Source organism: Schistocerca americana, chromosome 3 (assembly GCF_021461395.2).
Source record: "Schistocerca americana isolate TAMUIC-IGC-003095 chromosome 3, iqSchAmer2.1, whole genome shotgun sequence".
NCBI classification, from domain to species: Eukaryota; Metazoa; Arthropoda; class Insecta; order Orthoptera; family Acrididae; genus Schistocerca; species Schistocerca americana.
In genome coordinates this window covers 383345090-383367892 of record NC_060121.1, presented here as the reverse complement: position 1 = coordinate 383367892, position 22803 = coordinate 383345090, and the positions used below count along the sequence as shown (strand labels likewise).

Here is a 22803-nt window from a genome sequence, read left to right as displayed (position 1 = left end):
AGCATCCTGTCAATGTCTCCAGTGCTTATACTGAACGGATTGTGTTAGTTGCAGTTAATAATAAAATCAACATTACACCTTTCTCACTTGTTAGACCTTTTCTGCTCATGTCCTGTTCCTAATCTATTGTATATAGAAATATTTCTATATGATTTTCTCGCATTCACAGCACCAGATTTGCATCTGGTGGCCAAAATTGGAACTAATTTTTTTCCAGATTAAATCGATTACACATTAAGGCATTAGCACACCTGCCAAGTTTCATGTCATATGATAATTATGGCCCACATTGGACCTCTGTGAGTAGCTACACTTGAATTATAACCACCCGGCATAAGATCTATGTGGAAACTTTTAAGAATTTGTTCAATGTGTCTACCTTGAATGTTGTTATGTTGATTATGTCATCTGTCAGTGACCTATTGGTCTGTGATGAATTTGTTAAAAAACAGTAATATTTACAAATTCTTTCCAGTGGCAACTATGATAGTTTGGATAGCAATATTGATTATGCCTCTAAACTAATCTGTCTGCATGATGAGCTACAAGCAAAAGCGAATAGCTGTAATAAATGTCAAAGTTTATGGACAGCCCGAAAAAAATAATCCTCTCGGCAAGATCTATTTGTCTGAGATTGTTCAAGAAGCCCTAAATAACACTGTCCATTTCAGGCAATATTCTCTTACTAAAATAAGTATCAACAGTAGCCAATGCCAACAATATAATATATCTTACTGAGACCATATTCACCACATACACGTCTTCAGCAGAGGATTGTTATACTGCAAGTTATAACAACACTTTCCATTTACAAATATATCTGTAAGCTTCACAACATGTTGTTGTACACATCTACATATTTACGTCCAATACACAAAAAAAATTATATCAGAGTACACACCCTGGCAAATTAATTCATTTGGAAAACACTTAGGTTTCAGACACAGACTGTCACCAGAGTAAAACACAAATCTTGTTTGCCAGCAAAATATGGTTTTAGTATGTCTGTTGACATTAATATTTGATGCACAGAGCTCCTCCACTGCACCTCATGTTTATGTTGGTCATTGTTGTTATTACTATTATTAATTTATCTCAAGAAATAAGAGAAACTTAAAGCTTCAAGAGAAGAAAGAATTCATGGCAGTTACTTCTTTTTTGAAAGCATGATATATTTCAGGAACCTATTCCAATTTTTGAGTGATATGGCATCTATATCTGTATAAATTCAATGCATGCATGGGATCATCTGTGTTAAGAAAGAAATTGTAAAACTTATGAGACATAAACTGAAACATATTTTCATCTCTTACATGAAAATGAATTCTTACAACAAACTGTGCCATGACACACACACACACACACACACACACACACACACACACACACAGGGAGGGGGAGAGAAAGAGAGAGAGAGAGAGAGAGAGAGAGAGAGAGAGAGAGAGAGAGAGAGAGAGGTGCTAGTCTAGTATCTTCTTCTGACTTTGTAGTTGGAGTAGCACACACCTGGAAGTTTTAGTATCTGGCAGTGATTCCAATTGCACAATCCAATCCAGTACCACACAACCCGAGGTTGATACGGAACAAAAATCAGAGATATTTGGACTTATACTCTGGCTGCAGCTTGCCAGTGAGTCCTTTGCTAGCTAGTCATTGAAACCTTCAGTACACAGTAGTGATCAGTACAGTATAACCATGCCTATATAACATTTTGATCTGGATTGCTCTCTGGACAGTTTGTATATGTTTGAGACAAATTTTGTAGGCTTTGGAGGTCTTTTTGGTTAGTGGTTCACTTTGTGAACTCTGCTGTGATAAACTTCAGGAACCACCTATTTATACCACTAGTCTTTGCGTTACTGCCAGTGTGAATGATTATAACTGGTATTCTACTTACTCAGAGCAGGACAGGAAAGTGGGAATGAGAACTTTGTCTCTGTACAACTCTCCCAGTACAGCATGGATCCTGAGTTTCTAAAGTTGTGGAAGAAGTAAAATTCCAGCAGCAGCAAGAACTGCAATGGGATTTCCAACAGCAGAAATTTCTGTTATAACTACTGCAAAACCAACAACAGCAGTCTGTAGCTACAGTTTACTCACCTTTTCCTCCACAGTAATTCACTTTGATGATGCTAAGAAGAGTTGGGAGGTTAGTTTATATGGTTCTGTTGTTCACTGCAAGGCAAATCCAATAACTGACCCTGGATCTGGTGGGTTCTTACTGTTTAATAAATTGTTCAAAATGGTGCAAAAAATGAGCCAATTCTTGTGCCCCGGTAGTTTAAATTGTTCTGAATTTCTGGCTTGCTGACTGACTATTATGGTCACCAAATATACGCAGTTAGAACTAGGCTTGAGTTTAATCAGTGTGTTCAACAATGTAGTAGTAGTCATAGCTTTTACGAGGTGCGGCTAGAAAAAAACCGGACTGATGCTGGAAAAAACACTTATTTACAATTATTTACAATTTCATGTTATCTCCTTCAATGTACTCTCCTCCTCGGTCTCTACACCGCTCCATACGAATTTTCCACTGTTAATAGCAATGCTGCAAATCATTTTCGGTAAGTCCATGCATTACTTCCGTCGCTTTTTCTTTTACTGCTTCAACAGTCACAAATCTAGTTCCTTTCAAAGCTGACTTGACTTTAGGGAAAAGAAAAAAGTCACAGGGGGCCAAATCAGGTGAGTAGGGTGGATGATCTAAGATGGGAATGTTGTGTTTTGCCAAAAACGTCTTCACTGACAACGCACTGTGAGCTGGGGCATTGTCTTGGTGAAGGATCCATGACTTTTTTCTCCACAAATCGTTCTGTTTTCTCCGTACTCGCTCACGTAGAGTAGCCAGGACGCTAATGTAGTAATGCTGATTCACTGTTTGTCCCTCTGGTACCCAATCAATGTGCACAATCCCTTTGATGTCAAAAAAAACAATCATCATTGCCTTGAATTTCGATTTTGACATTCGTGCTTTTTTTGTCGTGGGGAACCAGGAGTTTTCCAATGCATCGATTGGCGTTTAGTTTCGGGATCGTAAGTAAAAAACCACGATTCATCGCAAGTAATAACATTTTGTAAGAAGGTGGGATCACTTTCAATGTTTTCCAGGATGTCAGAACAAATCATTCTTCGGCGTTCCTTCTGTTCAATTGTGGGACACTTTGGAACCATTTTTGAACACACTTTGTTCATGTTGAAACTTTCATGAAGAATTTGCCCAACACTTTCCTTGTCAACTCCTGTTAACTCAGACACTGCTCTGATTGTTAAACGGCGAACTTGTCGAACAAGTTTACCGATTTTTTCAATGTTTGCATCAGTTTTTGCTGACAATGGTCTGCCAGTGCGAGTGTCATCACTGGTGTCTTCGTGGCCATCTTTAAATCGTTTAAACCACTCAAACAATTGTGTTCGCGATAAACAATCATCGCCGTACACTTGTTGTAACATTACAAACGTTTCACTTGCAGATTTTCCTAGTTTGAAACAAAATTTGATGTTAACACGCTTTTCTTTCTGTACACTCAACATTTTCCGACGCACAGACAAAACGTCAACTACTTAAAACAGACGCCACGGGCAGACTGAGTGCAGGAGGCAGATGAAACTCGAGCAGTAGGCGGAGCGAGAGTCACGTGACAGGCCACGCGACTTTCAGCCTTATTGCATTTGTTTTATTGTTTCACCAGTACTAGTCCAGTTTTTTTCTAGCCACACCTCGTATTATTACTAATATTAGTATTAGTATTATTATTAGTAGTAGTAGTAGTAGTAGTAGCAGCAGCAGCAGCAGCTGAATTAGCTGCTTTTGTGTTCATGACATCCTATCTGTGTCATCATCTGATTTACCAAGCATCCATTCATCCAGTAGTCTGGCAACATGGGATTCATTAGTTGGGAATCCATCACCCCATCTTTGATAGACACGCAAAACCAAAAGCACTGTGTTTGCCATTGCTGTGTCCCAAAGTGAGCGGAGGCTCATGCACCAATTTCCTCCCCATCATTATTGAAAGGTCCCTGAAAAGTTCATACTATCAAATTGTGTCCAGATTGTAGACCACAACATCAATGTTATCACTGTCCTTTCCATGATGTCACCTGTTTTGCATGCTGCAAACAGTGGCATCTAGCAAGTACCTGCCCTAACCAGCTGTGACAAGGATGATGACGACAACAGCAGCAGCAGCAGCAGCAGCAGCAGGAGCAACAACAATAACAACAACAACCATCAGCACACTGAATGCTATCTTGCCATTGCCCAAAGCAGCAGTGGAGAGGATGCACAAGCTTTTGTTGCAGCTGGAAATTAATGGGACAATGGCAGATTTCCATTTTGACATAGGCGTGGCCATGTCTTTGATTAATATGGACATATACCGGCACATTGGCTGTAGCACCCACAGCACTGAATGGTGATGTGCAATGTTCATTCGATCCCATAATAGGGCCACATCGTAATCCAAGCTAACTATAAAAACTGAGCTCGGCAACTGACCCTGCTGTTAATCAATTCTTGGCCAACAACTAAAATGTTTGGCTTGGTTGCTTATGTGCTTTCTGGTTTTCAAAGTCAAGACTAAGTGAACCTTGTATCAACTATGATACTGTTCACAGAATGTGATACATTATGTATGCAATATAAGCAGCTGTTTAAACTTACATTAGGTTGTGCAACAGGTTTCCAAGCCCGTATATCCTTAAAGCAATCAGCAGTGCCTAAGTTTTGTAGAGTTAAGGCATTTTTCGTTGTGCCAAGATCTTTACACGAAATTCTTCTTAGAATGCAAAAATATTTTGTTGGTACCAACCTACATAGGTAAAAATTATCATTGTAATAGAATGAGAAATCAGAGATCACATGGAAATATTAAAGTGTTCATTTCTCCCACACGATGTTCGAAAGTGGAACAGTTCGAGTGGCAGTCTCAAAGTGGTTTGATGAACCCTGTGTCAGCACTTAAGTTGTGAATTTCAGAGTATTCATGTAATGTATATACAGCACATACAATGCATTTTGTCATGTGTGATCAAGTTAAAGCTTAACTGGATAGATTACAAAGTATGGTTTGGTCCCCTCCCCCCAAATCAACCAACAAAGTATGGAAGTCAAATCACCAGTGTTGTCCAGGCAGTGGACAACGCCCATGATTGTAGCTGAGAAGCCAAATGGATCATTTAGAATTTGTGACGATTTTAAGTCTACCGTTACTGCTGAAGCAACTGCCAAAATGTAACCTATTCCTCAGCTGGGGGATCTGTCGGCAAAACTAGCAGAGAGCCATTATTTTTCTACAATACAATTCACTAGCATCTATTTTCAACAACCTGTAGATGACTAGACGAAATTTTTAGTAAGTAATATGCTGTTCGGCATTTATCGTTACAACAGGTTGCTATATGTGGTAAAAAGCACTACCACAATATTTCAGAGTTACCTTGAGCAACTCATCCAATGTATCCCCAACCATGTTCACTATTTAGATGACTTGCTAGTTACGGGAGTCACGCAGGAGTAGCACCTGCACAATATACAGATGTTCTTCAAGTGACTCCAAGCCAGTAGTTTGTGTTGTCACCTCGATAAATGTAGTTTCTTTGAGACGAGTGTGAAGTTCCTGGTCACATACAATTAGGGGTGTTCAATAAGTAATGCAACACCTTTTTTTTTTTTTAGACAATTTCAGTTGAAAAAATGTGGAATTGGTTATGGGACATTGTGAAATATTGAGACTTCAGACCCTATAGTTTCATGAAGTTACAATAAGTTGCAGCCTTCAAAATGGCGTCTGCAATGGAGGCACATTCCAAGCAGAGAACTGTCATTGAGTTTCTTTTGATGGAAAACCTGAGCATTGCAGATATTCATAGGCTCTTGCAGAATGTCTACAGAGACCTGGCAGTGAACAGAAGCATGGTGAGTCATTGGGTGAGGTGTCTATCACCATCACAATGAGGTCGCACAAACCTGTATGATCTTGCGTATGCTGGCCGGCCATGCATAGCTGTGACTCCTACAATGTTGAATCGTGCGGAAACTCTCATTTGAGATGATTCATGGATCACAAACAAATACGTTGCTGCTCAATGGGACATCTCTGTTGGTAGTGCTGACACACTTATCCACCAGTTGGGGTACTGAAAAGTGTGCCCACATCTCTTGCTTACCGACGTCCATATGTTTGGCCCAATGTAGGTTGCTCTCTGCAGGGAGCAGTATCTCGATAATGGGGAGGTGATTGATGCAGCAAGATGTTGGATCTAACGTTGACCAGTAGAGTGATACCATCTGGGTACTGGGTATACAGGCCATCCCTGTAAGGTGGTGTAAGGCCTTTGCACTGAATGGAGATTACATTGAAAAATGGTGATTTGTAGCTATGAAAGTGGGGAATAATATGATGTGTTGGAATCCTGAATAAAAGTGACCTGCTTTGACAAAAAAAAAAAAAAAAAAAAAAAAAAAAAAAAAAAAAAAAAAAAAAAAAAAAAAAAAAAAAAAAGGTCGTATTACGTACTGATCACCCCTTGTAGAGTAAGGAATGGCTCACACCCACACAGGAGCCTGTGGACACAATAACTCAGCAGCACCTAAGAATATTGCAAGAACTAGAGTCATTCTTCAGCAAAGTACACTATTATGCAAAGTTTATTCTCAATGTGGGCCAGTTTCCCACCTGCTTAATCAATTGTGTAAAAAGGTGTTAAATTTGTATTGTTAGAGGCATGTCAGAAGGCTGTCTTGCAATTTCGAAAGTACCTTATATTGGCTCCCTGTTTAGCAGCATTTCTTCTGGGCATTTATTTAACACTTGCCATTAATGCATCAGATTGTGGCATTGTGTTGTTGTACTGACCACACAAATATGCCTATGGCACGGAACAGCTCACTGCAATTGCATCAAAATCACTACATGCAGCACAGAGGAATAATTCACCAATTGAGAAAGAGGCATTAGCTTTCATATGAAAGGGTACCAGGAAGTTTCATGTGGATCCCTATGGTACTAAGTTTCATTTGATCAATAATCACATGTCCCTCATTTCATTGTTCAGTCCCCATTTGAAACTTTCTGTGGGCACTGTTTCTGAATAACAATACCTGTGAGATCCATTATTGGCCCACCACACAGCACTCATATGCTGACACACTTCCCCATTTGCCGTGCAACTCAGATGAAGAGTTTGCATGAAGCACTGTCTTTTTCCTTAGATGCAAATCAGCAACACACCCTTTACAAATTCTCATTTACAGCACGCAAAGTAGCAGCAGAAACAGGCCATGATTTGCTACTCCGGAGTGTCATCTGCTCTACAGTGGGGTTGGCCGAACTGACTGCGGACAAAGACTCAAATTGGCCCACTTGTGTTTAATTATAGCTCCGGTGTTATGTTACTGAGCGTGCTATCTTGTTAGTTATGGATGAGTCTCAATGCTGTATGGTAGTTCCTCCTATGCTCTGCCCCAAGATATTGAAGCTCCTCCACATTGTACAAAGGGGATTGTGCAGAATGAAGGCAACAGAGCAGCAACAGCTGGTGTTGATGCCACCATAGAACACACTGTTCGGAACTGCCAGGCCTGCGCCCACAATCAGTAAGCCTCAGCATAGTGTTTCAAACTTTCCCCACACAATGACCATCCCTGGCAAAGTATGCATATTACCATCCCTGGTAAGGTATGTATATAGATTTAGGAAATAATGTGGTTTCTGGTTATTGATGCCCTCTCTAACTTTCCATTTGGGGCATGGATTTCAGCTACTGTCTGTGCCCTGTCTATCATATCTCCAGTTCAGGGGGGACCTTCCACTCTGGTTTCCAACAACAACCCTCAATTCATGGCACTTGCATTCCATGGTTTTTATAGACACAATGGTATCGAGCACCTGACCAATGCCCCTTTCCATCCTGTGTCCAATTCAGAATCGGAGTGGATGTTGAAGACCTTCAAAATGCAGGTGCACAAGATGATGATGACAACTGACACTGGGAAAGAACTCACCAGTTTTGTCTCCACATACTGGTCCACCATAATAAACAGACACAGTCCAGCCAAAATTTTACATGGTCGCAGACCCTGTACTCTCTTTGATCTGCTGTGCCCGGCTTAGTGGGGCAACCGATGAAACACACAGCCGTATTACCGTTGGGCCTCATGTCTGTGCTCACATTTTTGGCTGGGGCTCTGAGTGGATCAAAGGCATCATTGTCAGCAATAAGAGGGGGGGGGGGGGGGGGGGGCGGGGGCACAAATGTTTGAGGTAGTGGTCGGCCAGTGCCATTTAGTCAGGCAACAAAATCTGCTCTGGCCACAATGAAACGTACTGCCCTCCCTCACTAATCTCAGCACTGACTGGGCTTAACTCATGCAACCATGCCAGCACCAAGCCCGCCCAATAACCTCCACGCTACTGCTACTACTTCAGCCTTTATGTTAGGCATCAACGGGTGGTTGATAATGACCAGTGACTGGAGCTCAAGGTGGCAGAACAGCTTCCCTGCCCTATGCCACTTCCAGCTCCCACCAATACCAGTGACCGCCTCCACACACAGTCGATGGACGTTGAGCACTTTCGGACTGTGAACCGTTGTCCTCATCACCACCATGTCTGGCATTTACTCCCCTGCAGGCTGGGCCAAGCTGTGCCATTGGCATCTTGCATCTGGCCAGGCCAATCACTTTGAGAAAACTGATATGGATGCTCAAGGCTTCACATTCTGGTTGCAGCTCGCTCCCACTTCCCTGCAGGCTGGGCCAAGCTGTGCCGTTGGCATCTTGCATCTGGCCGGGCCAACCACTTTGAGAAAATTGATATGGATGCTCAGGCTTCACATTCTGGTTGCAGCTTGCTCCCACGAGGGCAGTATAGCTGCAATCATGTCACATGGAAACAACCAATGATGTGAGACTGCTTGTGAACACTGCAGCTGACACTTGCCAGGGAGCTGATCATAGGTACATTATGATGCAGATATATTATACATTATGATGTGGATATATTAAACAAATGAATTATTGAATAACAACAATAATTAGACAAGCAAAAACAAAAAAAAATGTTTGCTGATAACATTGTAATTCTGTAAGAGACAGCAAAGAACCTGGAAGATCATTTGAATGGCATGAATAGTATATTGAAGAAGAGGTCACAAGGCAATGTGAGGGTTTCCACCATCTTGAGATACGCTTTTATCTCATACCAAACGGAACCTCCATTTCTACCAGCTGTTTATCATGTAAAGCTACTTTTACTATGAAGAAGTACACAGTAGGTACACTGGACACAGTCTGGTTTGTTGGCCAGACTCTAAATCAAACTCAATTTACAACTCAGATTAAAACTTAGTCATTTCACAAGAACATCTCATCTGACATATTTCTGTCATCAGATTCTTCTCTTTTCTTTGTTCTTCATTACTAGATCTGTGTTGACAAATACCATAGAACTTCACCAGGGAGGAGCTCCATGATGTGAAGTGTGGCCGTGCAGACTCTGAGTGACTACTTGCTTTCATTGAAACTCACCAAAAGGGTGTCTTTTGTTGCCACACGATGCCCCAGGAACATCTCAAATGTAAAAATCCAACCCCAAGAAACCCAGAATCACCTCAATACCTTATCTAATGATAATAAGGCTGCTTAACCTTAGCTGAATGCCAGTTATGAACATTTCAGTTATACTGACACCAATTATGAATGATTCAATTATACTAACTGCAGAGGGTATATATGTTTCACAAAACCCTTGAAATATTAACCAGTGTATCTGTAAACTTACAACAAATATCAACAAAAGTAAAATAAGGCCAATGAAACTTAGTCTTATTGAATAATGTGATGCTGATATCGTCTGATTAAGAAAGGAGAGACTGAAAGTAGTGTACAAATTATGCTATTTGGGTGGCAAAATAACTGACAATTGTTGAAATATACAAAATATAAAATGCAGACTGACAATAAAAAGAAAAGCATTCCTGAAAAAGTAAAATTTGTTAACATCAAACATAAATTTAAGTATTTGGAAGTGTTTTGTGAAGGTTGGGAGTGTAGCCTTGCATGGAAGTGAAACATGCACAAACATTTCAGAAAAGAAGGTAATGTAAACTTTTGATATTTGAAGCTACAGAAGCATACTGAAAATTAAGTGGATGGTTCAGATGACTAATGAATAGGCACTGAATCCAATAGGGGAGGAAAGAAAATTATTGCACAGATTGATTAAAAAAGAAGAGATCAGTTGATAGAACTCATCCCAAGGCATCAAGGAATTGTCATTTCAGGAACAGAGGGGGTAAAAATTGTAGAGGGAGACCAAAGCTTGACTACAGTAAGCAGGTTCAGATGGATGTAGGGTAAAGTGATGAAGAAGTCTGTACAGGATAGCCTAGCGTAGAAAGCTGCATCAAACTAGTCTCTGGGCTGAAGGTCTCAACAACAACAACAACGACAATGCACTTGAAGTTCACACTGATGTTTAAGTTGCACTGTATTTCTGTCATAATGCATAATTGTTAGGGTAGCATGCAAGAATGGAAAGGACAGCACACTAGTTGGCTACTGCAGCTAGACTTCAGGCACTAAAAGATAAGCAGTCACATATTCCATTTTGTCAATATGATATTTTTTTCAATGTTATTTTCATTCATCCATTAATCATGTACCATTGTTTTCATCAGGAATGAGAACCTTCAGGGATGAGGACAAGCAAGGTATACATTGGCATAAAGACAGCACAGTAACTGCATAAACAATAAACTGTCACTAGTGCTGTTCATGCCCATGGCTTCTAAGTTTAATTGATTAAATTAGTGAGGATGTTGCCTCCTCAGTTTTAAGACACAGTGCTGTTTAACTGCTATCACATCAAGCAATGTTGTGGCATTGATTCTCATGATCAGTGGTTTCTGGCTAGTGCTTCAACCTCAAAAACCATATCCTGTCAATCTCCACAGATCAATCTGTCACTGATTTTTGAACATGAGGTTCAAGATAAGTACAGGGTGACACATGGGAGATGGACGGTTTTGAACTGCGTAGTACTGAGGGCGCGGTGGTGTTAGATGAATTTTGCATAAAGAATTAAAATTCCATCCCTACAAAATGCTCATTGTCCAACAACTTAAGGAAATTGATTTTGCTGTACGAGAAGACTTTGCTTACAGAATGCAAGTGATTTTGGGATTGAATGAAAATGAAATTTTGTTGATGTGCGATAAAGCTCATTATCATTTAAATAGGACCATGAATAAGCAAAACCTACGTTACTGGGCTCCAGAGCATCCACACCTTATCCACCAGCGTCCTCCACACTCAGAAAAAGTAACAGTCTGGTGTGCTCTTGGCTCTGTTGGCATTATTGGACCTTATTTTCTTGAAGAGCATGGGGCCACAGTTACTGTTAATTCGGTTCGTTACATTCGTATGCTTGAAACATTCTTGAAACCAGAACTAAGAAGACAGTGAATCCCTTTAAAATGTGTTTGGTTCCAGCAGGATGGGACAACATCACACACTGCAACCACTTCAATGACAGTTCTTAGACGCATGTTTCCTGGCTGGATTATCTCACTTTTTGGCAATGTTCCTTGGCCTTCCAGGTCTCCCGACTTGTCAGTATGTGACTTTTTTCTGTGGGGGTACCTTAAGAACTGTATCTATAACTACAAACAATGAAATTTGGACAAGTTGAAGAATGCAAACATTCAAGAAATGATGGAGGATTTTGAGAAGACACATGAGTCATGCATTTGAAATGATGGACATCACCTTGACGATGTTATTTTTTACAAATAACTTTGTTAACTACAATGGAAAATAATGAGCTATGATTTTGTGTAAATAAACATGCATTAATTTTAAAGTTGGCTGAGTATTATTTCATTAAAAACCGTCCATCTCCTGCGTGTCACCCTGTATATATAACACTGTGGATGCAGGTAACAATGACAAGTGGAATAAAAGTTATAGGTGGGTCCATCAGTCATCAGAGTCAGCTGCAGAAGTAACTAATAAATCCAGAGAAAACATCTGTTTCCTAGTGTGCAGGTTTCCAACTCATGATAAAACTGGAAGTTTTAATCGTCCCACAACTGACTGGGGAAATTACAACTTCATAAATGGCAGATGAAAGAAAACTTCCTGCAAAAAAGTAATAAACACTTGTTCTGAAAATTACTCAGAACAAATAGCTTGGGATCCTACCCAGCTTGGGATCCTACCCAGAATGGAAATATAAAATTTAGTGAGCAACTGTTTCATTGTCAGTTTCTTAAGAAACATTAAATATAGTAGAGATCCCCTTTGATATAAAGACAATATCAACAAAGTTCTTAAGAAACAGCACCTATTACACAACTGGTATAAAATAAAGCACAAATATACATATATGAAAATGTTAACTGAAATGCACTCAGCTACCAGAAGAACGGTGAGTGAAACCTTCAATAACTACCATAGCAAAATATTATCTCAGAAACTCTCTCAACACCTCAAGAAACTTTGGTCATATGCTAATCCTCTCAGTGTCCAGAAAAAGACTGTGGGGTATTATGTAGATATAGAAGGCCCTGAGATTTTTGAGGATAGAGGGAACCATGGACCTTGCCGTTGGTGGGGAGTCTTGCGTGCCTCAGCGAAACAGATGGCCGTATCGTAGGTGCAACCACAACGGAGGGGTATCTGTTGGAGGCCAGACAAACGTGTGGTTCCTGAAGAGGGGCAGCAGCCTTTTCAGTAGTTGCAGAGGCAACAGTCTGTATGATTGACTGATCTGGCCTTGTAACACTAACCAAAACGACCTTGCTGTGCTGGTACTGCGAACGGCTGAAAGCAAGGGGAAACTACGGCCGTAATTTTTCCCGAGAGCATGCAGCTTTACTGTATGGTTAAATGATGATGGCGTCCTCTTGGGTAAAATATTCCAGAGGTAAAATAGTCCCCCATTCAGATCTCCGGGCGGGGACTACTCAAGAGGACGTCGTTATCAGGACAAAGAAAACTGGCGTTCTACGGATCGGAGCGTGGAATGTCAGATCCCTTAATTGGGCAGGTAGGTTAGAAAATTTTAAAAGGGAAATGGATAGGTTAAAGTTAGATATAGTGGGAATTACTGAAGTTCGGTGGCAGGAGGAACAAGACTTCTGGTCAGGTGACTACAGAGTTATAAACACAAAATCAAATAGGGGTAATGCAGGAGTAGGTTTAATAACGAATAGGAAAATAGGAATGCAGGTAAGCTACTACAAACAGCATAGTGAACGCATTATTGTGGCCAAGATAGATACAAAGCCCACACCTACTACAGTAGTACAAGTTTATATGCCAACTAGCTCTGCAGATGACGAAGAAATTGAAGAAATGTATGATGAAATAAGAGAAATTATTCAGATAGTGAAGGATGACAAACATTTAATAGTCATGGGTGACTGGAATTCGGTAGTAGGAAAATGGAGAGAAGGAAACGTAGTAGATAAATATGGATTGGGGCTAAGAAATGAAAGAGGAAGCCGCATGGTAGAATTTTGCACAGAGCACAACTTAATCATAGCTAACACTTGGTTCAAGAATCATAAAAGAAGGTTGTATACATGGAAGAAGCCTGGAGATACTGACAGGTTTCAGATAGATTATCTAATGGTAAGGCAGAGATTTAGGAACCAGGTTTTAAATTGTAAGACATTTCCAGGGCAGATGTGGACTCTGACATGTAGATTAAAACTGAAGAAACTGCAAAAAGGTGGGAATTTAAGGAGATGGGACCTGGATAAACTGAAAGTACCAGAGGTTGTACAGAGTTTCCGGGAGAGCATAAGGGAACAATTGACAGGAATGGGGGAAAGAAATGCAGTAGAAGAAGAATGGGTAGCTTTGAGGGATGAAGTAGTGTAGGCAGCAGAGGATCAAGTAGGTAAAAAGACAACGGCTAGTAGAAATCCTTGGGTAATAGAAGGTATATTGAATGTAATTGATGAAAGGAGAAAATATAAAAATGCATTAAATGAAGCAGGCAAAAAGGAATACAAACGTCTCAAAAATGAGATCGACAGGAAGTGCAAAATGGCTAAGCAGGGATGGCTAGAGGACAAATGTAAGGATGTAGAGGCTTATCTCACTAGGGGTAAGATAGATACTGCCTACAGGAAAATTAAAGAGACCTTTGGAGATAAGAGAACCACTTGCATGAACATCAAGAGCTCAGATGGAAACCCAGTTCTAAGCAAAGAAGGGAAAGCAGAAAGGTGGAAGGAGTATATAGGCCTATACAAGGGCAATGTACTTGAGGACAATATTATGGAAATGGAACAATATGTAGATGAAGATGAAATGGGAGATACGATACTGCGTGAAGAGTTTGACAGAGCACTGAAAGACCTGAGTCGAAACAAGGCCCCCGGAGTAGACAACATTCCATTGGAACTACTGACGGCCTTGGGAGAGCCAGTCCTGACAAAACTCTACCATCTGGTGAGCAAGATGTATGAAACAGGCGAAATACCCTCAGACTTCAAGAAGAATATAATAATTCCAATCCCAAAGAAAGCAGGTGTTGACAGATGTGAAAATTACCGAACTATCAGTTTAATAAGTCACAGCTGCAAAATACTAATGCGAATTCTTTACAGAAGAATGGAAAAACTAGTAGAAGCCGACCTCGGGGAAGATCAGTTTGGATTCCGTAGAAATGTTGGAACACGTGAGGCAATACTGACCCTACGACTCATCTTAGAAGCTAGATTAAGGAAGGGCAAACCTACGTTTCTGGCATTTGTAGACTTAGAGAAAGCTTTTGACAATGTTGACTGGAACACTCTCTTTGAAATTCTGAAGGTGGCAGGGGTAAAATACAGGGAGTGAAAGGCTATTTACAATTTGTACAGAAACCAGATGGCAGTTATAAGAGTCGAGGGGCATGGAAGGGAAACAGTGGTTGGGAAGGGAGTGAGACAGGGCTGTAGCCTATCCCCGATATTATTCAATCTGTATAATGAGCAAGCAGTGAAGGAAACAAAAGAAAAATTCGGAGTAGGTATTAAAATCCATGGAGAAGAAATAAAAACTTTGAGGTTCGCCGATGACATTGTAATTGTATCAGAGACAGCAAAGGACTTGGAAGAGCAGTTGAACGGAATGAATAGTGTCTTGAAAGGAGGATATAAGATGAACATCAACAAATGCAAAACGAGGATAATGGAATGTAGTCGAATTAAGTTGGGTGATGCTGAGGGAATTAGATTAGGAAATGAGACACTTAAACTAGTATAGGAGTTTTGCTATTTGGGGAGCAAAATAACTGATGATGGTCGAAGTAGAGAGGATATAACATGTAGACTGGCTATGGCAAGGAAAGCGTTTCTGAAGAAGAAAAATTTGTTAACATTGAGTATAGATTTAAGTGTGAGGAAGTCATTTCTGAAAGTATTTGTATGGAGTGTAGCCATGTATGGAAGTGAAACATGGACATTAAAAAGTTTGGACAAGAAGAGAATAGAAGCTTTTGAAATGTGGTGCTACAGAAGAATGCTGAAGATTAGATGGGTAGATCACATAACTAATGAGGAAGTATTGAATAGGATTGTGGAGAAGAGAAGTTTGTGGCACAACTTGACTAGAAGAAGGGATCGGTTGGTAGGACATGTTCTGAGGCATCAAGGGATCACCAATTTAGTATTGGAGGGCAGTGTGGAGGGTAAAAATCGTAGAGGGAGACCAAGAGATGAATACACTAAGCAGATTCAGAAGGATGTAGGTTGCGATAGGTACTGGGAGACGAAGAGGCTTGTACAGGATAGAGTAGCATGGAGAGCTGCATCAAACCAGTCTCAGGACTGAAGACCACAACAACAACAACAAGAGGGGGGATTCTCATGTAAAGCACATCTTGATTTACTGCAGATTCCCTCTTAGTGAAATTATTGTCCACCATCATCATCTGTGATACAATTAAACTTATTTATCTAAAATACATTGATTCATTGATGCTGTTAAGCATATTATTTTCAGGCAACTCAGTTCATGCGCAAAGAATATTAGTCTCAATTTGTGACATCAGAATAGATTTAAATTATTAGTTGCAAACTGTGCCATCTGAGTAGATCTGCTGCATTATGACACCAACATGTTTCTCCTTTTTCTTTATTAAAAATGGACTGTATATTATTTTGTAATATTTGCAAGGAAATTCAAAGAGGACTTCAGTGGCATAACTCTTGTGGAAATTGATCACATGTTAACAAAATAACAGCACTGCAAACCATTGTCTCATACCAGGGAGAAGTAGTCCCACTAATATCTCTTCCACTTACCACACATAAGCAGATGTGAAACTCAGGTATGATTCATGTGTTCCTTTTTATGACTGTCATTTTAAGTGCTCAAAATGTTGTCCTTAAGCACTGATACATGCTACAAAGAAATTCCTGACAGATGATTAACTTGGAGAAATGCAATAAATTTAGAGTTTGCATGCAACTCCTTGCCTATCTCATGTCAGCTGATTGCAGGTTGCATCTAGAGGTGTCTGTTATAAAATCATTAACTACTCTACACTTAATTTGAATAACCATCTTCTCTATTATGGGTAATTGGACATTTGTCTTATAACCCATTTAAAACTGGATAAATATGAGCTTTGCTTACTGCACTGTCATTTACAAAAATGTTGTCTATTAAGATGTACTGTCTTGCACAATTCTGGTGGAAAATTTTACAACTGAAATTTAATTGCATGTATAAAGCAATATTATGAAAAGGATAAATGCTTCTGACCATATAAACGGAGATGCTAAGTTGCAGATAGGCACAAAAAAATGACTGTCATATAAATAAGCTTACAGGCAAAAGCACCTTCACTGAAATTACACAAGATACACACACTTGACCACAGTCTTTAGCTGCCAAGTAAGTACTATAAAAAGGACCCAGTATTTCAAGATTAAGGATTTCCTTTGAAAAATACCATTGTAATCAAGTAAATATTTTGCTACCACAGGCAGACGAATAGGGCTCACACTCTCTCTGACAACGAAAGAACTAAACAAGAACGTGAATATCTGAGAGCAGTTTTTCAGAAGAATGGCTAAGAATCTTATGTCCTACAACCTCTGTACAGCCAGCACAACCAAAAGAGAATTCTCTAAAGGATGCGGCCACCGCATTTATTCCTGCTTGTGGTGCATTATCTGGGAAGATAGGAATTCCCTAGAAAAACCAAGTGAAGACAGTCATTGGTCTACCAGCCAAAACTCGTGCACTGTTTGGCAGTGTGAAAGACTATATTGCTCTATGGAAATCACACCCTGCTGGTGTGGTAAGGCATACATAGGTCGGATGGTGCATACTGTCACAGATTGGTGCCAGAAACACCAATGGTACACCAGATTGCAACAGCCTAATAAGTCGGCAGTTGCAGAACATTGCCTGACAGAATTACATGGAATGGATTATGACCCCACCAAGTTTCTAACACACATGTCCAGTTTCTGGGACTGTGTCATTAAGCAATCTATTGAGATCTGAATAAGGGCACCGCTGATGAATTGTGATGGTGGGTACATCCTTGGTAAGGCATAGGATCCTGCTATTATAATGCTCCAGAAGAGAAATGAGATACCAGACATCGAACTGACTTCAGGGGCAGCACATGCATCTGGACATGAACGTAGGATGGAACATTGTGTTGACGAGAGGAGTGGGGTTAGGGATGCGGCATGCTGGGCATGGATGGCAGATGGAGTAGCCAATCAGAGGGAAAATGGGAAGAGGTAAAAGCATGGCACTGGCCCCCTATCAGTCAGTTCATCAGCACACCTGATGATGGCAATGTGGTCATTTGCTGAAATAGTGTGCCTGTTAGACCCTGACATCTGGCAATTCACTTGTGAACTCTTTCAACATGAAGTACACTGGGAGAATCACCGGAATCACATCACATACCTCTACGGGAAGATGTATTGTGGCATGAAAAGTCTTGACAAGACGCACAACTGGAGAAGCCATTTGCTGAGTGCATTCGCATTTCTTATGAGATGCCATGAAGAACATGTAGTACTGAACTTCGACAAAGTTACACATCACATAAACTCAGCAGCAGTCAGATGAACAAAGAAACATGGGGACAGGAGAGAGTCAACTTTACTTGCTGGTGTCTGGACTAAGTGACAAAGAACTTTTCAAATTACATCTACAGATGACTAGCCAGTACAGTTCTAGGTCATGGGACTAGATTGATGGTGTCACATGGACTCTGTGCAAAGGATGGCCACTGGATGTCAAACACTGAAATTTGAGCATATACTAAGACAGGAAACCTTATGATGTCACCTGCAAGACTATCAATCTCACGGCCAAGTAATTGGATGAGGATGTGGTGTCAGTTCTTATGAAAGGACTCAATTTGGCACCCACTCCTAAATTTGCAGCACTTACTCAGTGAAACAGGTAGCTGCATGACTTCTCCCCGATGCAGCTGCTGAAATATGTCACAAGACCTGTTGTGCTGTCATAGAGATGAAACCTATGAAATCAAACATCTGCGGGGGCAGCCATAAGGAAACTAAGAGAAGATCCTGATTTTGTGGTCTTACCAACCAACAAGGGCAATTCAACTGTGGTCCTATCTCACCATGATTACATAGAGAAAATGTGGGGCCTGCTAGAAGACAGTGCATACCTGAATATCGACACTTACTCTACCAAGAGTTAGGAAGACCATGGCGCTTCTCATTGAATTCAGCTTGCCAGACAGGTTTGTTAAGAAGCTAAGACAGATGGCATAAACTCCACCAAGACTTTATGACTGCTGAAGATTCACAAGGATGGGGTTCCTTCATGTCCCCAACCCCATCATCAACGTTGGTGCTCCGACATACCAACTCGCTAAGTACCTCAAGGACTTGCTTAACCCTTATGTCGGGAGTGTTCACAATACATTTTCAACTCTGTGGATTTTGTAAGTAGCCTTAAAAACTTTATGCTTAACAATACCAACATACTTTCTCATTTTACCAGAGTGACTTTATGAGAATCCTTAGAACTTATTCGCCAGATATTTGATGTAGTGATGACCAACCTTTTTAAGCACATATTGACGTCAAAATTTTCAACACTTGCTACTACGAGCAGACTGAAGTAGGAGTCACTAGGGACCCACTTTCACTAGCTGTCACCAATATGTATATGGAATATTTTGAGAAGGAAGCACTGGAATCGGACAAATGAAAACCTACCTGTTTCTTCTGGTATGTACAGGACACTTTTCTCATATGGCAACATAAGCTGAATGACTTCCTTATAAACTACAGTTCCATACACCAGAACATTAATTTTACTATGGTGTGGTCCTCTCTGCGGATGCTCTGGTTAAAAGAAGAGTGGATGTCACTTTGGGCTACAGCACATACTGGAAGAAGATGCACACTGTGCTATAATGACATGTAGACAGCTGCCATCACCTGGCTTAGATGAATGGTGTGCTCAAAACTTTGGTACATAGAGCTTGCAACCTCTCTGACAAAAAAAGTATCAACCACAACTTGAACATCTGAGAGCAATTTTCCAGAAGTGTGGCTACAAGGAGTTACAGATTCAGAGAGCCTTATGCCCTATACCGTTAGTACATGTCCTATAACGTCTCTACAATCAGTGGAACCAGAAGATGATGCTCAGGAGGATACAGTCATTGCATTTATTCCTTTTTGTGGCACATTATCCGGGAAGATAGGATGAAGTCTCTGGAAATTCCAAGTTAAGATCAGCCAAAACATAGCACTGCTTGGTAGTGAGAAAGACAACACTGGTCTATGATAATCCAGGGTCTATCAGGTACCCTAGCCATGTGGTAAGACATACATAGGTTAGAAAAGGCATACTGTTGCAGATCACTACCAAAAACATCAGTGGCACATCAGACTGCAGCAGCCTAACAAATCAGCAGTCATAGACATTGCCTGACACAGTTAAAAGGAATAGATTATGACCACACCCAGGTTCTGACACAAACGACAATGACTGTGACTGTGTCATTACAGGATCTATTGAGAGTTGAAGTGGAAAACTGCTGATAAACTGTGTAGTGGGTACATCCTTATAAGGCATGGGGCCCCACTAATAGAACAGTCAAGCAGAGAAATGAGATACCAGACATCAAACTGGCTTTGGGGGCAGGTGGAGGAACAGCAGAGATAGGTCATTTGCTGAAATGTTGTGCCCATTGAACACCGACTTCCAGCTGTTCACCCATGAACTATTCCGACACGAGTACATTGGGAGAATCTGAAGAAACACAGATAAATAGCAGCTCTGTATTATAACTGCAGAGGCAACAGCTTTCTTCAAAATAACAACTTTTTTCGTAATTTAATTTATTAAATTTAGTTAGAATAAGTGTGACAAACATTAAGCACTGTAACGATAGTTTGTTGATATAGTTTACAGATTTGGTTTCTGTGATTTCCATGTCTTTTGTTATTGTATAGCTTTATATGTTCCTCATCCCAGAATGTTTTTATTCTGGATGGACCCTATGCAGCTTGATGAATGAAGGAACCTCTTAATTAATGATCAGTGGCAAACAGCTATTTTTAAGGTCTAGTGGAAGATTTATTATTTACCAATCTCTCATTTAACTGTGATTGTTGCATTAGCATTATATTACTGTGAGCAGAATTCATATTGTGTTGTTATTGTAAGGATAGCATAAGATTTTACCTGATCCAGCTATTCTGACATGTCATTTTTCAAATCATGCAAGACATATACTAGTAACATTCCTAACAGGATGTCATGACCACCATCTTCCCCATTCCCTTCTCATGATGAATAATCGAAATGAGCATATTGTACAGGAATGCTGTTGTTCAGTGTATCTTACTGTTATTATTTCAAAGTCCTGGTATAAGTAAAATACAAGTTAGGCTTCAGTACAGAACTATAGCCTGACAAGAAAAGAATGGATGTGGCTTTCTGTACTGCAAGAGAAGTGTTCTTCTTCTTCTGCTGCTGCTGTTAGATATGCACAGAGATGTTGCAAGTATACAAATAAATTATTGAAAAATAAAGATTCTAAAAGTGTCTTAAGTACACAAATCAGCTTACCTTCGATGTGCCCATAATTCGAGGAAATGTGTATGTTGAGCAGCCTTCTGCACACAGCCCTAAGATAGTAAATGGAGTACGAAATGTTGCCTGAAATTGTTTTTAACAGATTGTTATTCATACTATCTTATAAATATGATAAATGCTTAACATATAACTGGTAGACAATAATAAATTATATCTTTTATGAAGCCAAATGCTGGAATAAAAAAATTGGTGGTTTTGAAGCAGTTTCAATTTGATTGTGAAATCACAGCACCATTACTTGATCAATGAACATTTGCATAAGTTTTTCACTAAAAGCAGTGTGTCGCTCTAAGTGTCTTATTTTGTAGGTGGATGAGACTTCACAAAAACAAAAGTTCCAAATATACCTACAAAGTGTTTACAAGGGGGAAGAAGATCAAAAGAGCAACTTACTTAGGAATCATACAGTATAACATCTGAGGAGCATTATATACACAAAAGTAAAAAATGAAACCTATGAGCATGTACCACTTTCAGAGGCTGGTTTAATTGTTCTAATGCAAAATTAATGACTAGTTTTAACATTTGTGGATTATTCTGACAACACTTGGAGGAACAGAGACATATTAAAAACTTAAATATATGATACTGATGTTCCACAATAATATTGATTTTACAGTTCATTATGAACTAGCTTTTGGCTATCAGTGAACACCAATCAGTGAATCCTGACTTAATCCCCACTGATCAGATATTGTTCTATTACTCACCTTTACTGAAGTAGTAACAGCCAGTTAATATTTTTGGTCATTATAAGATAGCATACTTATTGTAAATAGTATAGTTGTCCCCCAATCACAAACTGAGCGAGGTGGCGCAGTGGTTAGCACACTGGACTCGCATTCGGGAGGACGACGGTTCAATCCCGCGTCCGGCCATCCTGATTTACATTTTTCGTGATTTCCCTAAATCACTCCAGGCAAATGCCAGGATGGTTCCTTTGAAAGGGCACGGCCGTCTTCTTTCCCCGTCCGTCCCTAATCTGATGAGGCCGATAACCTCGATGTCTGGTCTGCTTCTCCAAACAACCCAACCCAACCCAACCCCCCCAAATCACAATTTTCCATTGACTCTTTCCTCCCCTCTGCCTCCCCCAACCCCCCCTTTCTTGGGCTGATAATCAAATTAATCCGTTATTTTGCCCTTACAACCTGTAGTCCGATTCACGAGCAATGGCAGTTTGTGCAGGTCAAGGCACAGCAGGGACTGCATTGTTGCTGGTTCCAAGCGACAGTTGCAGTACACTCATACACATTCTTTGAACTTGATGAAAGCATGTATCCTGCACAGTGTGTCTTTTGCTTGCTTATGTAGGATTTGTCACTTACCACCACCAACAATGGTGACAACTCACAACAAATGGAATAAAAATTCACTAAATAACTGGCTACAGTCATGTTTAATGCTCACATCAGCTACAACATTCACAGCACATCACTGGGCTGTCAGAGAATCTATGATGCAGGTGCACAGAACAGGCCTAAAATCGACCACCATAGTTCATGACTCCAACTATAGTAGTCTATGCCAGTACTAACTTGTGTACAATTTTTAGCATGTGAAAAGAATGGTTCAAATGGCTCTAAGCACTATGAGACTTAACATCTGAGGTCATCAGTCCCCTAGAGTTAGAACTACTTAAACCTAACTAACCTAAGGACATCACACACATCCATGCCCGA

The 22803-nt window shown here is 40.2% G+C and overlaps 1 protein-coding gene across 2 annotated transcripts in view; it reads right to left on the bottom strand.

The window, feature by feature from the left end:
- LOC124605665 (enoyl-CoA delta isomerase 2-like) overlaps positions 1–22803 on the bottom strand; it is a 114001-nt gene that overhangs the window by 20891 nt on the left and 70307 nt on the right. For both annotated transcript variants that reach the window (XM_047137506.1, XM_047137505.1), the window contains exon 5: positions 21095–21184. In XM_047137506.1, coding sequence (XP_046993462.1) covers positions 21095–21184 — 90 coding nt within the window. The remainder of the gene's footprint in view (positions 1–21094; positions 21185–22803) is intronic.